The sequence below is a fragment of the Abramis brama genome (genome assembly GCF_963993115.1).
Source record: "Abramis brama genome assembly, chromosome: 22".
Lineage (NCBI taxonomy): Eukaryota > Metazoa > Chordata > Actinopteri > Cypriniformes > Leuciscidae > Abramis > Abramis brama.
Genome location: NC_139984.1, coordinates 28,445,006 through 28,460,180, shown reverse-complemented (window position 1 = coordinate 28,460,180; position 15,175 = coordinate 28,445,006). Strand labels below are relative to the sequence as shown.

The 15,175-nt window shown below is 38.0% G+C and overlaps 1 protein-coding gene across 1 annotated transcript in view; it reads right to left on the bottom strand.

Moving 5' to 3' along the window:
* Positions 1–460: 460 nt before the first annotated feature.
* The window catches only part of cdh24a (cadherin 24, type 2a), an 80,110-nt gene continuing 65,395 nt past the window's right edge, over positions 461–15,175 (bottom strand). Inside the window, exons 8-14 of the mRNA XM_084098960.1 lie at positions 13,914–14,050; positions 13,180–13,301; positions 10,457–10,574; positions 9,578–9,904; positions 7,496–7,700; positions 5,468–5,819; positions 461–4,716 (exon numbers count right to left, since the gene is read on the bottom strand). Coding sequence (XP_083955086.1) covers positions 3,832–4,716; positions 5,468–5,819; positions 7,496–7,700; positions 9,578–9,904; positions 10,457–10,574; positions 13,180–13,301; positions 13,914–14,050 — 2,146 coding nt within the window. The 3' untranslated portion in view covers positions 461–3,831. The remainder of the gene's footprint in view (positions 4,717–5,467; positions 5,820–7,495; positions 7,701–9,577; positions 9,905–10,456; positions 10,575–13,179; positions 13,302–13,913; positions 14,051–15,175) is intronic.

The window sequence follows — 15,175 nt, the reverse complement described above, 5'->3', positions numbered from 1 at the left end:
AATCTGCAAGCGATTACATCATTACAGCATGGCACAAGCTGATTGGCCTCTGCTGATCCTGCAGCCAATGAGAATGCTTGCTAAACATTTAAATAGTCTGGTTCATTGTTCCTCTGAACCCCTCCAACTCCCCCAGCTCCACCTGTCTAGATCTGCTACAGGATTCATGTATGTCTTAACATGTTTACAGCAGCGAGTGTATATATAAGTCCATATTGCTCTGCAGCAGCATCAGTGTATCAGATCTAGTCCACCGAGACCAAATACATTGCCATATTCAATAACATGCTAAAACTATTCAGAGAGTTGTCACATGATAGACTACTTTTATGATGCTTGTGTGGTGCATTTTGTCCTTCTGAGAGCCTGATCACTGCAAACTCTCACTGCATGGAAAAGAGCAGCGTGAACATCTCTTTAAGTGCTTTACTGAAGAAATGAAGTCATACTTCTGTGCATCCACATTTACCAAAGCTCACTGTACACCATTTATTAAACAGCAGATGACAGTTCATTATCAGTTTGACAAGAGACCATACAACACGTTGGGAAATTCTCAGGATCAATCCTGCTGTGTTTTTAGGATTGAATTCAACATTTACATGAACAGGTTCAGATTTACATAAACTCTCAGGTCCAAAAAAGCTTGTCAGTTCTCCAACGATATTTACATCTGTACATGAGAATGCAAACAGCGTACAGGCCAAAAAAAACCCCACATGAAACATGATCACATTCAGTTCAGAAGTTCATTGACTCAGAGTTTCAGTTGCATAGGTCTTCCTTTAAAACCAAAGAGGGTAAAAGAAGAAGCAGTTCAGCTAAACCAGACAAAGCATCCTGACTAGCGAACAGAGGAAAACTGATCTAAAAACGGATAGAAGTAAGCCATGCGCAAATCGTCTTTAAGCACTGACGTGTGTGTGTTTGCGGTGACCTAGTAAAAACAGCCTTTTATCGAACCATTTTAAACAGCTTAGCTTTCTCGCTACCGAAATCCGTGCGAGAGAGCTGCCTTATTAATACACAAGCGTCAATATGAATTTATCAGCGATTGTACATATTTCATGAGACCTATTTTTCAAACAATGCAGGGCTGAAATCAATATTTCAAAAATGAGATGTTCCATAACTTTTACTTGTCAAGTAAATTATTGTCAGGTGTAAATTATTAACTAAAGTGTAACACGAGAGCGCTGAGAGAGCCGACTAAGACGTGTGTCTGCTGAACGAGACGGGCCCTATTTTAGTGGATCTCCAGCTCATATTTATGCTATGACCTGTACATGTTTAAAGAAAAATCAAGGCAAATCACCACTTACATAAAGAGTGCATTAGTGGCCACACACTTTTTTAGAGGCGTTGGTTCCAGAAGTTTTTTTTCCATTCATTTCTCCAATAGGGATTTAAAAAAAGTCTTTGTTAAAGCGTTATAAGCCATGAACCAATCCAACCAGCTATGAGGTGAATCACAACATTACAAACCTTGATTTGAAGCAAAAAAAGTATTTGAAAATCAGACAAAAATACAAAGGTACAAGACTGTGTTTAGTGAGGGAAAGAACTACAATCCCATGAAACACTGCAAACAGCATAATCGAATTAAGAAATTGGAGAAATATAAAACTACTCATTTACAAATGTTGTCTTTATATTTATATATATATATATATATATATATATATATATATATATATTTTAATTTAATGCAATAAAATATGCACATATACACAAATATTTAAGTATTCTGAGAGATAAAACGGATTCTCGATTACGCCACTCGCAGTGCTTCATGGGAGTGGGCGGAGCTAAAGAGCTCTTTTGGCAAAATTTGATTGTGCGACTCTGATTGGTGTAATTTTCTGTACAGCATCTAATGTAGTTTTCACCACAAATTCCACTGTTAAACACGATTATTTTAAGAATAAGTTAAAATAATGCAGGCTGACGGCTTCAACAGAAGCAAATACTATCGATTAGCAACCTCGTCGTTCACAGTAGGGCTGTCTTGAATAAGTTATTTTTTTAAATTTCCCTATAGGGAAAATGAATGGAGTTTTTACTTCTGGTGCCTGACTGTTGCAATTTATTACACACAAAAAAAGGGTTTAGGGTTAAAGGTGGGGTATGTGATTCTCTTTTTTGTCAATTTTTTCAAAATCACTTGAAATCCTATTCCTAACCCACTTACAGCCACTGAGTTAGAAGCACTGAAATGAAAATTAAGCAATTTAATCATCTGTGGAACGGGCAGGACTCGAAAAACTCCAGCCAATCATTTCCAAGACCACCTAGAATCATTGGACAGTAAGTTCGTCAATCAAACGGTCGTACCATACCCCCCTCCCCCCATCCCCCTCCCTCCACATGAATGGGTGGAGTCAGGGCCAGCGTTGGAGGAGTTGTGTATTTTCAAAATCTGCCGGCCGTTTTGCAAATCCCATACCCTACCTTTAAAAAACTTTAGGGTTCTTTGCTCAATTTTAAAGGACCATTTACTGTATGCCAAAAAGGAGAAATGTCTTAAATGATTGCACAATTGTGTGATGCAGGGATGACGCCAAAACCCGGAAGATCAATTCGCCATGGTTCCCTCGAGATTTGCCAGTGGGGTTTTATAATGTTTTTTTTTTTTTAATTCATGAGTCAAATAAAGCCTGTGGTAAACATACAGTAACTTGACAATACTTTGACCTTTTGTTCTATAACGTAAACTGCACACACTTACACCCCAAGCTGCCTAATCTAGTTACTTATTAGAAACATATTCAAAATGAAACATAACTGCTTCAAAATTCATGTTTTTGGTATGGGTGTGTGTAATATACATTGTAGAACAAAATGTCAAAATATCATTAAGTTTTGTTTACCACAGGCTTTATTTTACTCATAAATAATAAAAAAGCTCATTAAAGGTTCTATACAGTATATGACGGAACCCTTAAACGTTCTATATAGAACCTTTTCTTCTAAGAGTGCAGGTTGTAATCGAAACATTTCTGTAATTTATGGAATTTTTAAAACATTGACAAATGTTTTTCAGCATTTCTTTTCTTCACTTACCACTCAGCAAGGATTTATATAGTTATCAGAAGTGAAGAAAAGGTGAGACTTTAAACTTTAAAGTGCTCTCATTGGGGAGAGAAACAAGATTACAGGCGTAATTCAGTGTAGTTAACTTAAACATAAAAGTCATTTTCGGTAATTAAATTTTTTTTTAAAACTAAACTTAGAAAGGTTACTTATTCAGGCATATAACTGATATATATTTAAGTTGATTTAAGCTCAAGTAATTACAAACTAAATCTGAAATAAAATAAAATTAAACCCATATAGAAATATAAAAAAATGACAAGTTCAAACTAGTTCAAGTTCAAACTTGTAAAAATACAAGCTAATTCAAAATATTTATAAATAATACAACAATCTATAAATAATATACTAAAATAACCGTGAAATAATTTGATAAGATATTGTTTTAAATCAAGTGAGCAGATTGTGTCTTTTTCACAATGCGAGAGCAGAAAAACACTGGTTAATGCTGGGTATAAAAGTCTGAGACCACATTAAAAATCTGAGATTTAAGCCTGAAATAAATAATAGATTTATTAAGATGAAGATGAGCTTGTATCTTACGACGTAAGCACTGTGTGTGTGGCTGGACGAGTGTAAAAACTGAGCGAGTGACTTACATAAGACCGCCTGCTCCTCTAAAACACTGACATACTAGTATTTGGCAGGTCCATATAAAATTCTCTTTGTCCGGATTGTGCTCATTGGCTCCTTTCAGCACTTATTGCTTTTGAACGCTCACTCTCTCTTTGTTCCCATTTAGTGTCTCTTTCTGTTTTGCATTCGTTCCATTTCCTCAATGTTTTCCTCCTCGACCCGCCGTGTCTCGTTCGATTCAGCCGTTTCGTCCTCTTTTCTCGTTTCTGTCTCACTCTCTGTCTTGTTCATTTCCTCTTCCTGGTGATCACCGTTTAACAAATCACCCTCGTGCTTTCTGTTGTCCTCTTTTTCCTTCGCTCGTTCCCTGAAAATATCAAACAGCTTGTCAAACTTGGGTCCCCATTCCTCAAATCTGTCTTTCTGTCCCTCTGCATCTTTTTCGGCGTCGCTTTCGAGCGAGCTGAGAGACGTCGCCTGAGAGCCGCCCCCCTCCAATCCGTACGTCTGCAGCGAGTCGTATGGCGGCTGCATGGGGTCAAAGGTCACCAGGGCAAGCCGATGTTGCAGGAAGTCGCCCATTCTGTTAGTCAACGAATCGCCGCTTGTCTTTTCCGAGTTCGCTTGTCCAACCTTCCCATTCCCCAAGCCCCACCCCCTTTCATACAGCCCCGCCCCTCCTGGGAGGGGCATCACTAGGTGTGGCACATAGTTCTGCCCGCCCACCCCGTACAAGCCCATTAGTCCAACAGCTTCTGGGTAGAGAAGCGTGGTCCCGCCCCTCAGAAGAGTACCTTCCATCGTTCTGAAGGGCATCTCCGTCGTGACGAGGCTGGCGGTGCTCTGGCTGGTGCTGATGGGAGTGACGTCTCCGTTCTTGTCCAGAGCCGAGGCGGGGGCGGAGTCGTCCGTGGTGATGGTGGAAATGGAGGCTCGCGTGGTCAAGCAGTGAGGGGACGACTCCGGTTTATGGCCCACTGAAGAGCTGGAAGCCTCCGAGTAGGAACTGGAGCCCTTCACGAACAGAACCTGGTCTGAATGAACAGACTGAGGAAAAAAACAATAGAAAATGGTGAGGAACATTAAGCCATTTTAATAGCTTCATATTTATATATGCTCTATCATTGAACAGTTTGTGGTTTGTAAGATTTTTTATGTTTTTGATTTCTTCTGCTCACCAAGGATGCATTTATTTGATCAAAAATACAGTTAAGACAGTAATATTGTAATAATATTATAATAATATTATAATTTTCAGCATCATTACTCCAGTCTTCAGTGTCACATGATCCTTCAGAAATCATTCTAATATCTGCTCAAGAAGATCATTTTTATTATCAATGTTGGACACAGTTGTGTTGCTTCATATTTTTGTGAAAACATTTTTTTTCAGGATTCTTTGATGAACAGAACATTCAAAAGAACAGCATTTATATGAAATATAAATCTTTTGTAACATTGTAAATGTCTTTGCTGTCACTTTTGAACAATTTAATATGTTCTTGCTGAAGAATTAATTTATGAAGTATTAATTTCTTACTAACCCTCAACTTTTAACTTTAACTTTTTTTTGGTGGATGTCTCTTCAGGATTATGGGTAGTTTAATTCTTCAAAGAAAATGTGTCAATTTGATCTTAAATCACACTGATTTGTGGCTTTAAAAGAAGCACATCTCATAGCTAACCAACTCCAGAGCTCATCATAGGTCTGTTTAGGTAAGTTTATAAATCTAAATTAAAATCTAAAAATTCTATTAGTTGTGCTCTATAGGATTGCAATGTGATAATATCAGTTTACCTGATCCTGGCTGAGTGTGTGGCTCTCAGAGATGACCTCACTTCCTGTCTCGCTCTCCTTCGGAATGCTGTCGGTGGATCCGTCTGCTCCTTTACATTCTGATCCATCCCTGATTTTGTCAATGAACACAGAACCGGATTCTAAAGGGCCGCGGGACTGGCCTTGGCTGGCGGGGAGAACGTATGGCAGTTTGGCGAGGTCGAGGCCGAGTCTGTTTCTCGGGGCTGGAAGGGTCTGGATGGTGTAACAGTACCGTCCGTAGAGGGGTGCAGAGACGGGACGCCGTGGGTCCAAACCCAAACTCTGACTCAAGCTGAAGGTTCTGATGCTGTCCAGGTTATCCTGAGAATACCTGTTGTAATAAAATAGACATTAAAAATCTAAAATGGTTTAATTATTATAGCAGTTAAGTATGGAAGCCCATTTCTGCCACGTACGGAAAAAAAATCATGCTTTGTTAAACCATAATTATGAAGTCGACAGTATGACCTTAAAAGAAATTATAATTATGACATAAATTTTTTTGACTCATACTTATGACTTAGTATGTCATAATTTCAAAGTTTTCATCAGAATTATTACTTGGCCTGTCCATTTCAACTTTCTCATCATTTTATCTAATTGTGACAGTTTGACTTCTCATAATTATAACTCTTTGTCAATTTCAACTTTATATCAAAATTATGACGGCATCTTACAACTTTGGCTTTTTATCTCATAATTATGGCATGGTATCTCATAATTTCGACTTTTAATGTCAAAAATATGACATAAAATAAATAAGATACATCATAACTGAGATAAAATGCCAACTTTTTAACTCCTAATTATGACTTTGTATGTCATAATTTTCATAATTTCGACTTGTACCTAATATTTTGACTTATCATAATTATAACTGTCAGTTTCAACTTATATCTCATAATTTCGAATTTTTATATAATTTTTATAAAATTACAACATGCTATCTTATATTTTGACTTGTCATAATTATAACTGTCAATTTCAACTTTATCTCAAAATTATGACTTACAATTTTGCCTTTTTATCTCAAAATTATGACATAGTATCTCATATTTTAGACTTTTTATGTCGAAAATAGACAAAAATAAGAACTCATAACAGATAAAGTTTCAACTTTTTAACTCTTAATTGTGACTTAGTCTAATATTTTGACTTGTCATAATTATAACTTTTTGTCAATTTCAACTTTATCTCAACATTATAACAGTATCTTACAGTTTTGACTTTTTATCTCATAATTTCAATTTTTTTTCTCTTATGTGGCAGAAATGGGCTTCCATAGTTAAGCCATTGGGCTAGTTATGCAAATATTGCATAACCCCTATGTTTAATTGGGTAATACATCACCAAATTCAAGAAAACTGTACATCTCTAAGCTTTTAATGGGGCTTTTAAAGGAAAACTGCATTCCAACTATTTCACCAAAACCAGATGCTTCTGAGTTACCAGTAAGTTTTGTGTTAATCAAAAGATCTGTTTGTAGTCCCAGTTGTGACTCCTGATGCAACGATTCAAAAACTGTCAGTTGTATCTTTAAAAATATTTGCATGTGAAGTACTTTCGTCAACCTGCCCAGGAGTATTACAATGACATCTAACAGGAATATGATGGATAGAGGACACCGTGTGGGTTTCAAGCATAAATATTAACTAGATGAACTTTGCACTGAAACAGCTGTCAATTTGCATGCGAAGGCTCATTAAATCACACACACACACACACACACACACACACACCCCTGAGTACAGAGCCGTCATTAATCAGATAAGCAGTTAACATCATTTAGGGCGACTGAACGTATTTCGAGTAACCAGAGATTCCAGAGAAAGATACATAAATTTGTGTTTGTTGTGAATGTCAGCTGAATGATTCACATGGGCTAATAATATAATATGGCATTTCTAGACCAAATGTCAAGAAATGACATGTGATTTGAAAGATCAGATAGTGGCAGCATTAAATCAAGGCGATTCGAACAATGAAATGAGACGCAAACACACTCACATATTGTTGTTGTCTCGAAGGCGTTGTGCCCTGCGCATGCTCTGGGGGGCGCTCTTCAGGGTCGCGATATCGAACGCGGCCGTGTCCGCCTCCCCGCCTCCCTCGTCATCATACGTGATGATGTTCTCCCTGATCTCATCGTCTTCCACAGGGGACTGAGTGTCCCGTTTCTGCCTTCGCAACGATAGCGAAAGCGCAGCCACCACTATCGGACAAAAGACAGCGAGAAAAAAACGAGAGGAAGTTACAGCCACTTTCCTCAGATACATGTACAATCAATACACAGATACATTCCATTTAAGCTTTTGACTGACACTTTTGATCCAAAGCGACTTGCACTGAATTCATGCCATACATTTATTTTTCCAATTAATGCATTCCCTGCGAATTGAACCCATGACCCTGATGTTGCTAGGCACCATTCTCCACTGTTTGTATGGTGCAAAATAGACAATTTCTCGTTTCCTTTGTAAATAATCTATAACAAAAGCTGTGTAACCTTCATAAATTGTTCAGTCAACTTAAGTAAGTTAAACATCTTATTATAGATAGCTAATTAGTTTTCACTATAAGTAATGTGTGCAAGTGTGCATTGTGTTCTAACAGTGGCATATTTTTCCCTTTAATTTTCAGACATAAAATAGCTTTAATAACAGATACAATAAGGAAACATTGCCATATGGCAACTCCGTAGCACAATGTTTCTTCAAAATGATTAATATAAATGATTCAACCTTTAAAAGGGAAACCTGCATCTAGTGCACCAACCACTGCCTTCAGTCAGAACAAATATACAACATCAGGTACTTCAAAGTTACCATGATTTATTTTAGTTTCAGTGCTAACTTCTGATGCAATGATTCATAACTGTCAGTTTAAAAATAGCTCTAATAACAAAAATGTATTCAAAGATATTTAAGGGAAAAAATGGGGGAAACATTGGCATAAGGCAAGGGAAAATGGTTTAAAAACTATTCTTAAACCTTTCTTAAACGTATTCTTATTCTTAAAAATAGTTTTATCTTAAAAATGATTTATAATGTACTAAATTGAAATTTCTTTTAAACTAAAATTGAGTGAATCATTCTCAAGGTTTCTTCCATGTTGTTCCTAAAAAATTTTCACTGTTCATTTTTCATTTTTGGCACAAAAAAACCCCCCAACTAAATACAAATGAAAATTGTTATTTCTGCAGAAATGCAATTATATCATGGTAAACACTTCCAAGAAAATGTAATAACAATATCTATAAAATTCCCAATGAGAAAATACATTAGAGCGGTTCCAATTTCAAGCAATTTTTCCATTATGTACATATTATATTACATATATAATATGTTAATATATATATATTATAGTACATATTTTCCAAATTTTCTGTAAAATTGTTAACAACTGTTAACTGTTGTTAACAACAGCAACTAAATAACTTGATGAAAGTAGTGATTTACTACAAGCAACATATCAAAATGTGTTTAATAAAGCAATTTGTGGAGGATTTCAGCAAAAAGAGTTTGAAGGAGTAATGGGGTTTAAAAACAGTATATTATTGGTTACTTAAAAGACTGCCACTTTTTTTTGCACAGTGAAGGAAAATTATATGTTGTCATATGGCTACACTGTAAGACATCAAAGTGTATTTGTAGAAAATGCCTATTCCACCTCTCACTTACTTACTTAGTGAGTGTTCAATGTCATTTGGGGAACCTTGAGGGAGGGAAAGTGTTGTTCCGCAATCTCAAAATGCCATATGATGCCGTCAGCACTCATCAAATGCTATTTATTATGACTGACTTAGAGCAGAAATCAAACCCAAACATGTTCATTAGCAAGCCTAACTGACAAACAGAGCAGAAAAAATGAGGCAGCTTGGCGGAAAGTTCGAACGACCCACAAAAACATACATATATGGAAGAAAAGCAGCAGTTTAAAAGACACACCAGGAGGCAATGGTGGATGAAGACAGGGAGTGATGGACAGATGTAGCAACAACACATCATTATACCAGCCGGTTATAGAGGCGGAGCGAAGGGCGAGTAGCAAACAATAATCTGATGAAATGGACTGAAAATCAAAACTGACCCAGAAAAGTTGACGCACAGGCCAGGATCGCCAACATGGCGGCCGAGCTGATTCCCAGCAGCGAGGAGTTTGACGGTACAGGCAAACACGCCGCTTGCCTCTCCCAGTCCGGCAAAGATGGTTTATCCTTCTCATCCGTTTCTGGTTTTTGTTCCTCTACCCACATGCCTCCGTTTTGGCACGGACACACCGTAACGGTAATCGTTCCTGTGCTCCTGAGGTCTGAAGCACCGTCATGGAGCATTATGGGTATTTTTAGAGTTGGTAAAGGGGAAGAATGAGGAAAAGCCTTCAGGGATGACAAAAGCACCAGACTCGCTGTGTGGTCTGGAAGCAAAAGAACATAAACAATCATCAGTCATGTGACTCATTATGAAAAATTAAATGAAAAGGATTAAAAAAAAGAATAATATATATATAGTATATATATATATGTATATATGTATATTTATATATACACTAATTATATTTGTTATTTATGTTAATTATTATATTATTATCATATTATACCATTTTATATAATATATAATACAGATATTTTCCTTACACCAGATTTCTCACATTTCTCCCTTTGTGTTCCACAGCAAAAAATAACAGCATACAGGTTTAGAGAGAAATGAATGATGAATAATTTTTTATTCTGGGGTGCAAATTAGAAACCAGCAGATTGAAGCGGAGAGCAGGATAATGAAAAAAAGGATTGCTGGAGCACAGAGAAGGGAGTTTGCTGTGTTCATCTGAGCAGAATGTGACAAAAAAGATAAATGGATGAGCGTAATGAAGGAGGATATATGTCTGGACAGAGACCGGGAGGGAGATGAGGAAAACTGATGGGGAAGAGAAGACGGATGGATGACAGAAGATGTCTGGAGAGCGCACCTCCTCGCTCTCTGACGGAGAAGTTGAGCGCACTGCTGGATTCTGCGGGAATACTGAAGTGGATGGGAGAGTTGGAGCTGCTTTGGTCTTTATCTATGGCTCGAATCACCTGCACCACCTGAAACGCAAATGGAGAAAGACTGAGAAGTCAGGGTTTTTTTTTTTGCCACTGAACAGCAAGGATTTGCAGTCTAATGTAATCCCTCTGGTTCTATTCTCCCAGCTCGGAGTGGGATTCAAACCAGCATTAACAAGGACACTTAAGACCACAGCCTCTAGTGTCAGTCGCTAATTCGTCATCCTAAAAATTCGTCACGCATAGAAACCTTGTACACTGAGTCCGATGAGTATTAATTAATCTGTTTTGAAAATATTCGCAAAGTCTTCAAGCATTGAGGATGATTTTGTTGTCCTCTCTCTTCTTAACAAGATAAAAAGAATGAGGAAATATTGGGTCTATCCAACAATCCTGAGGCTACGTTTACACGTGGCCGGCTATTTTCATAAACGGACATTTCACCCTCTCCGTTTTCAAAAATAACATTGTGCACACCTGTCAGTTTTCAGAAAAGTGTTCGTCTACACGAAACCGTGTATATATGCCGTCAAGAGCATGCCAGACCTGTAGGTGGCAGTGTAACGAGAAGCTCAAGCCCACGTTAGCCAATCAGAATCCCGAAAATAGCAACAACAGCAACGAATCACTTCCTCTTTCTCTTTTGAACAAGGTCGCACTTTTGACACGGGTGCAAGTTCTGTCGCATACTGTGACGTCGGCTGCCTAAAACTCAGTTTACATGTTTTTCTCAGTTTACATGCAAACGAAGTTTTCCAAAATCTCCACTCTGGCCGGAGTTTTTAGAAAGAATCGTTTTCAGAGGAGAATTCTCCGTTTGCGTGTAAACGAAGGGAAATGTCTCCGTTTTTCAAAATAACCATGTACGTGTAAACGGGGCCTGAGATTGCGTAGAGAGAAAGTTCCACCTCCCTATCAAAGAGCTGCGGGATTATCCCGAGCAATTCAAAGTTTACTTTAGGATGTCAGTGGCTCAGTTTGATGCTTTGCTAGCGATACTGAAGCCTCATATTATAATGAAGACCATCAATTTCTGTGAACCAATTGATCCTGAACAGTTCTGGATTTTGGCGTTCGCTTGTACGGTGGCTCTGAAGTGTCAAAACCCCACTCAAAATGCTTGCTACGGATGTGACTTTTTTTTTTATGATGGACGGACGTTTCGGAGGCAGTGTGTGATTGACACAACTTGAGGTCGTATTTGATTTTTAACGTGCAAAAATTTCAAACAAGAATTTCGGACTCAGTGTGCAAGGACCTTAACACTAATAGACCCCCTGAACCTCTCTCCCATCCAGGTCACGGCACCAATGTGACCCATTCGGTTCTACTTGCATCGAGCGAGCAAGGGATGGGGCGAGCTAACAAGGACGCTAAAGGCCGCAGCCCTTGTTACACTAACACTCCACGTATAACAGACCTGTTTGGTCGAAACTGTCACAGTTTGTTTTCATTAGTCACATGTTTTCCTTTGTTCAGTTTTCCCGCCACACCTTTGTTACCATGGTCATTTCATTTGGTTCAGCTGTGTTTGATTAATCATCCTCATTTGCTGTATAAATTGGTCCCTCACACCCATTCTCTGTCCGATCACTGTTATGTTAAGTGTGTGTGGATCAACCTGTTTGCCTATCTTCTAGATTGTAATTAAAACTTTGTATTTGAAATGATCGTCTTCTTCGTCTGCCTTCCTGCAACCCACCATGACAGAAATGTTGCACTGTTTATATTGGAGCTGCAATTAAAATTTTCCAGTGTTCATGATTTGCACAAATAAGTCCGTTTTTTTTGCCACTGAACAGCAAGGCTTAGCAGTTTAACAGCACGTCATGATTAGGCTGACTCACTGTGCACTGGCATCATTAATAACATCAGTCGGTTAAATCAAAATGCTGCTGTTCTGAAATGCCTTTGTTAATCGAATCTCTTTGCAAGAATGCATAGGGTTAGTTTTACCATACTAGTTTGGTCAGATATAGAAAGTATTATAAATAAAAGACAATGTGCAGTCAGCTGATCATTATTGCTAAATAAACCCTGACAGGGTGATCAGAAATAGGTCTCACCCTAAAGGGATTTATTTTGTGTTCATTATTTCAATATGCGAGAAGGAACAGACACAACAAACATAAAGCTGGCACAGCTATTGTAGGAAATCTGTTGCCTGGGGCAGCGAATAATTACCCAATAATAGGTTAATGCAGAATGCTGCTACTGACCAATCAGAATCAAGCATCTCAGATATTCAGTTATGTTACTTGGCAGAATAACTGTTTATTCCAATTTATTGAACACTGGTGTATATTAAGTTAAGTTAAGCACTTTTTTAATCCCACAAGGGGCGATTACATTGGGGCAGTGGCATCACATCACAAACTAAAAACATTAAAAACAATCATAATCCACATACACATATCTATTTTATCATATTGCTTTGCCACCATTTTCTAAAGCCAATATGACAAGAGACGACATGCATTAGTAATTTTAACATTGTTAACAGGTGTTGTGAGGCAACAATTTATATTATTTATTTCATTTTGTTTTAGATCTTTATGTTTCTGGTTGTTTTACAAGTCGTTCCTTATAAGTGGGTGCTTCTTGACAAGAATAATCTTCTCATAGCAGGCTTCATCGGGTCACTGACCTGTCCGGCAGCGCTGGAGTCGCACACGGCAGTGTTGTACTGTCGGTCCAGCTCAGGGGCGTTGTCATTGATGTCCAGTGTCTCTATGGAAACCGCTACCCTGGTAACTTGGTTGGGGCTGTCTAAGAAAGAGAAAAGAACAGCATGATGGGAAATTCTCAGAAGTGCACTATATAAAAAAGCAAGGAAGTCAGAAATCAAAAGCTTTTAAGCCCCAAGTAGGTCAGCTAAATCTTACTGACCATGAAAACAGAAGCTAACTCCAATCTGTCTGGTTTACTGTTCTCCATACGCTCCATGCTCTTTTGGGACATAACGTTACATCACGACCAGAAGTGGCCCGAACGTCATCGTTCGCTCATCTGATGTTCAGAACATGACATTATATAAAGACATAACAGAGCCACACTTATCGCACTCTAATATGAAAGTAATGACTGAATATAGGCTGAACAAAACCACTCCATTCTCCGAGTTACTTCTGAGGATGCAAGATAGTGTTTTATGAGGGCCAACGGGGAGCGCAAAAGGGCGACCTTGAGCTTGTGTGGACCAGACTCAAAAGCAATTTGAGTTTTCGTTCTATTATTCTTTTCTCTTCCTTTTCTGTTTGCGTGTGTCTCTACCATGAGCTTTCATGTTCACAGCCGCTGCAGAAGTAATAGCTTTCCTGTGGACCGATTTCAAGCTGCTACCTGTGTGAAATTAAGAGTGAAGGCGAGGAGTTCTGGTACCTCTCTGTGTGGCGATGACAGTAATGTTATGCCATTGCTCCTGTTCCCGATCCAATTCCACAGCCGTGGTGATGAGTCCATTGTCAGAGGCGATACGGAACAGCGCCTCGGGGTCTGACTCGGGATCAATTGAGTACCTGAGAAGAAATGGACAGGAATAAAAGAAGGAGGGCAGACAGATTAGAAGATATAAAGGAGCCAGTGCATAAATAACCGGGTTTAGCAAGTGAAAAGGAGCAGGTTGAAAACAGCCCACATAGTTCCTGTGGAAGACAGAAACATGATGCAATATTTATATCTGTGTGCTGGATGGGCAAAACCCACAAGAACCTGTCAAGAACATGTCCGGGTGATATTTCAACTCAAAATCTACAGGAAGAAAACTCTACAATCTCATTCTCATTACTGTAATGCAAAACAAAAACCCACATCATGCATCTGTGGGCACTTTGTCCTTGTGGACTTGTAGAAAATAAACACTTTTACACTCCCACTTACTTTTTCCTTTCTCTGTGGACAGTGCATATACAAGCATCACAGGAGAATTGTCACATTTTATCTTAGACATCATTTTTCAGAGCCAAGAAATGTCATTTCCATCACATCTCAATATTTAGCATTCTATGGTGGGAATACATTTTTGGCGGGGGGGAATAATATACTCCTTTATTTTGATTAGGCTAATAACATTGTATCCTGAAATAAACACAAATAAATAATACAATTGTGTCCAGACCATATTTAACATAAATGGTTCATACAGCATTATTTCCTGTTTTTTTTTATTGGTTTTCTCAAAGTGATAGCATGCACGTATATGATGAGAAGAAACTTAAAACGCTTTATAACCTCCATATATTCACCTCTGACACATCGGTTTAATACTGTAAATGTGGTTTGATGTGGGACGATCACCAAACAGCAAAGTATAGTCTGAGTGAAGAGACTCGCTTAGTTGCTTTGGTAAAGACAAACTGTTTTGTGTTTAGTGAAAACCTGCACCTTGAATTCATTCAGTCGTGTTCGACAATCACTAAATCACTAAACTTTTGCCATGAAAACATTCTGCTTGATTGATAAATTAATTTGTGGAAATTCTTAATCTAAGAAATCTGAAACAAAAACACAAATCTCAAACACAACCTGGAAATGACTCGAATCAAATTCAATACTTTTCCAAATGGCGTTGGAACCCTGTAAATAATATTTTTTTTTACACTTTTTGCATAATTTGATAATTACAGCTTAATTGAAAATAATAC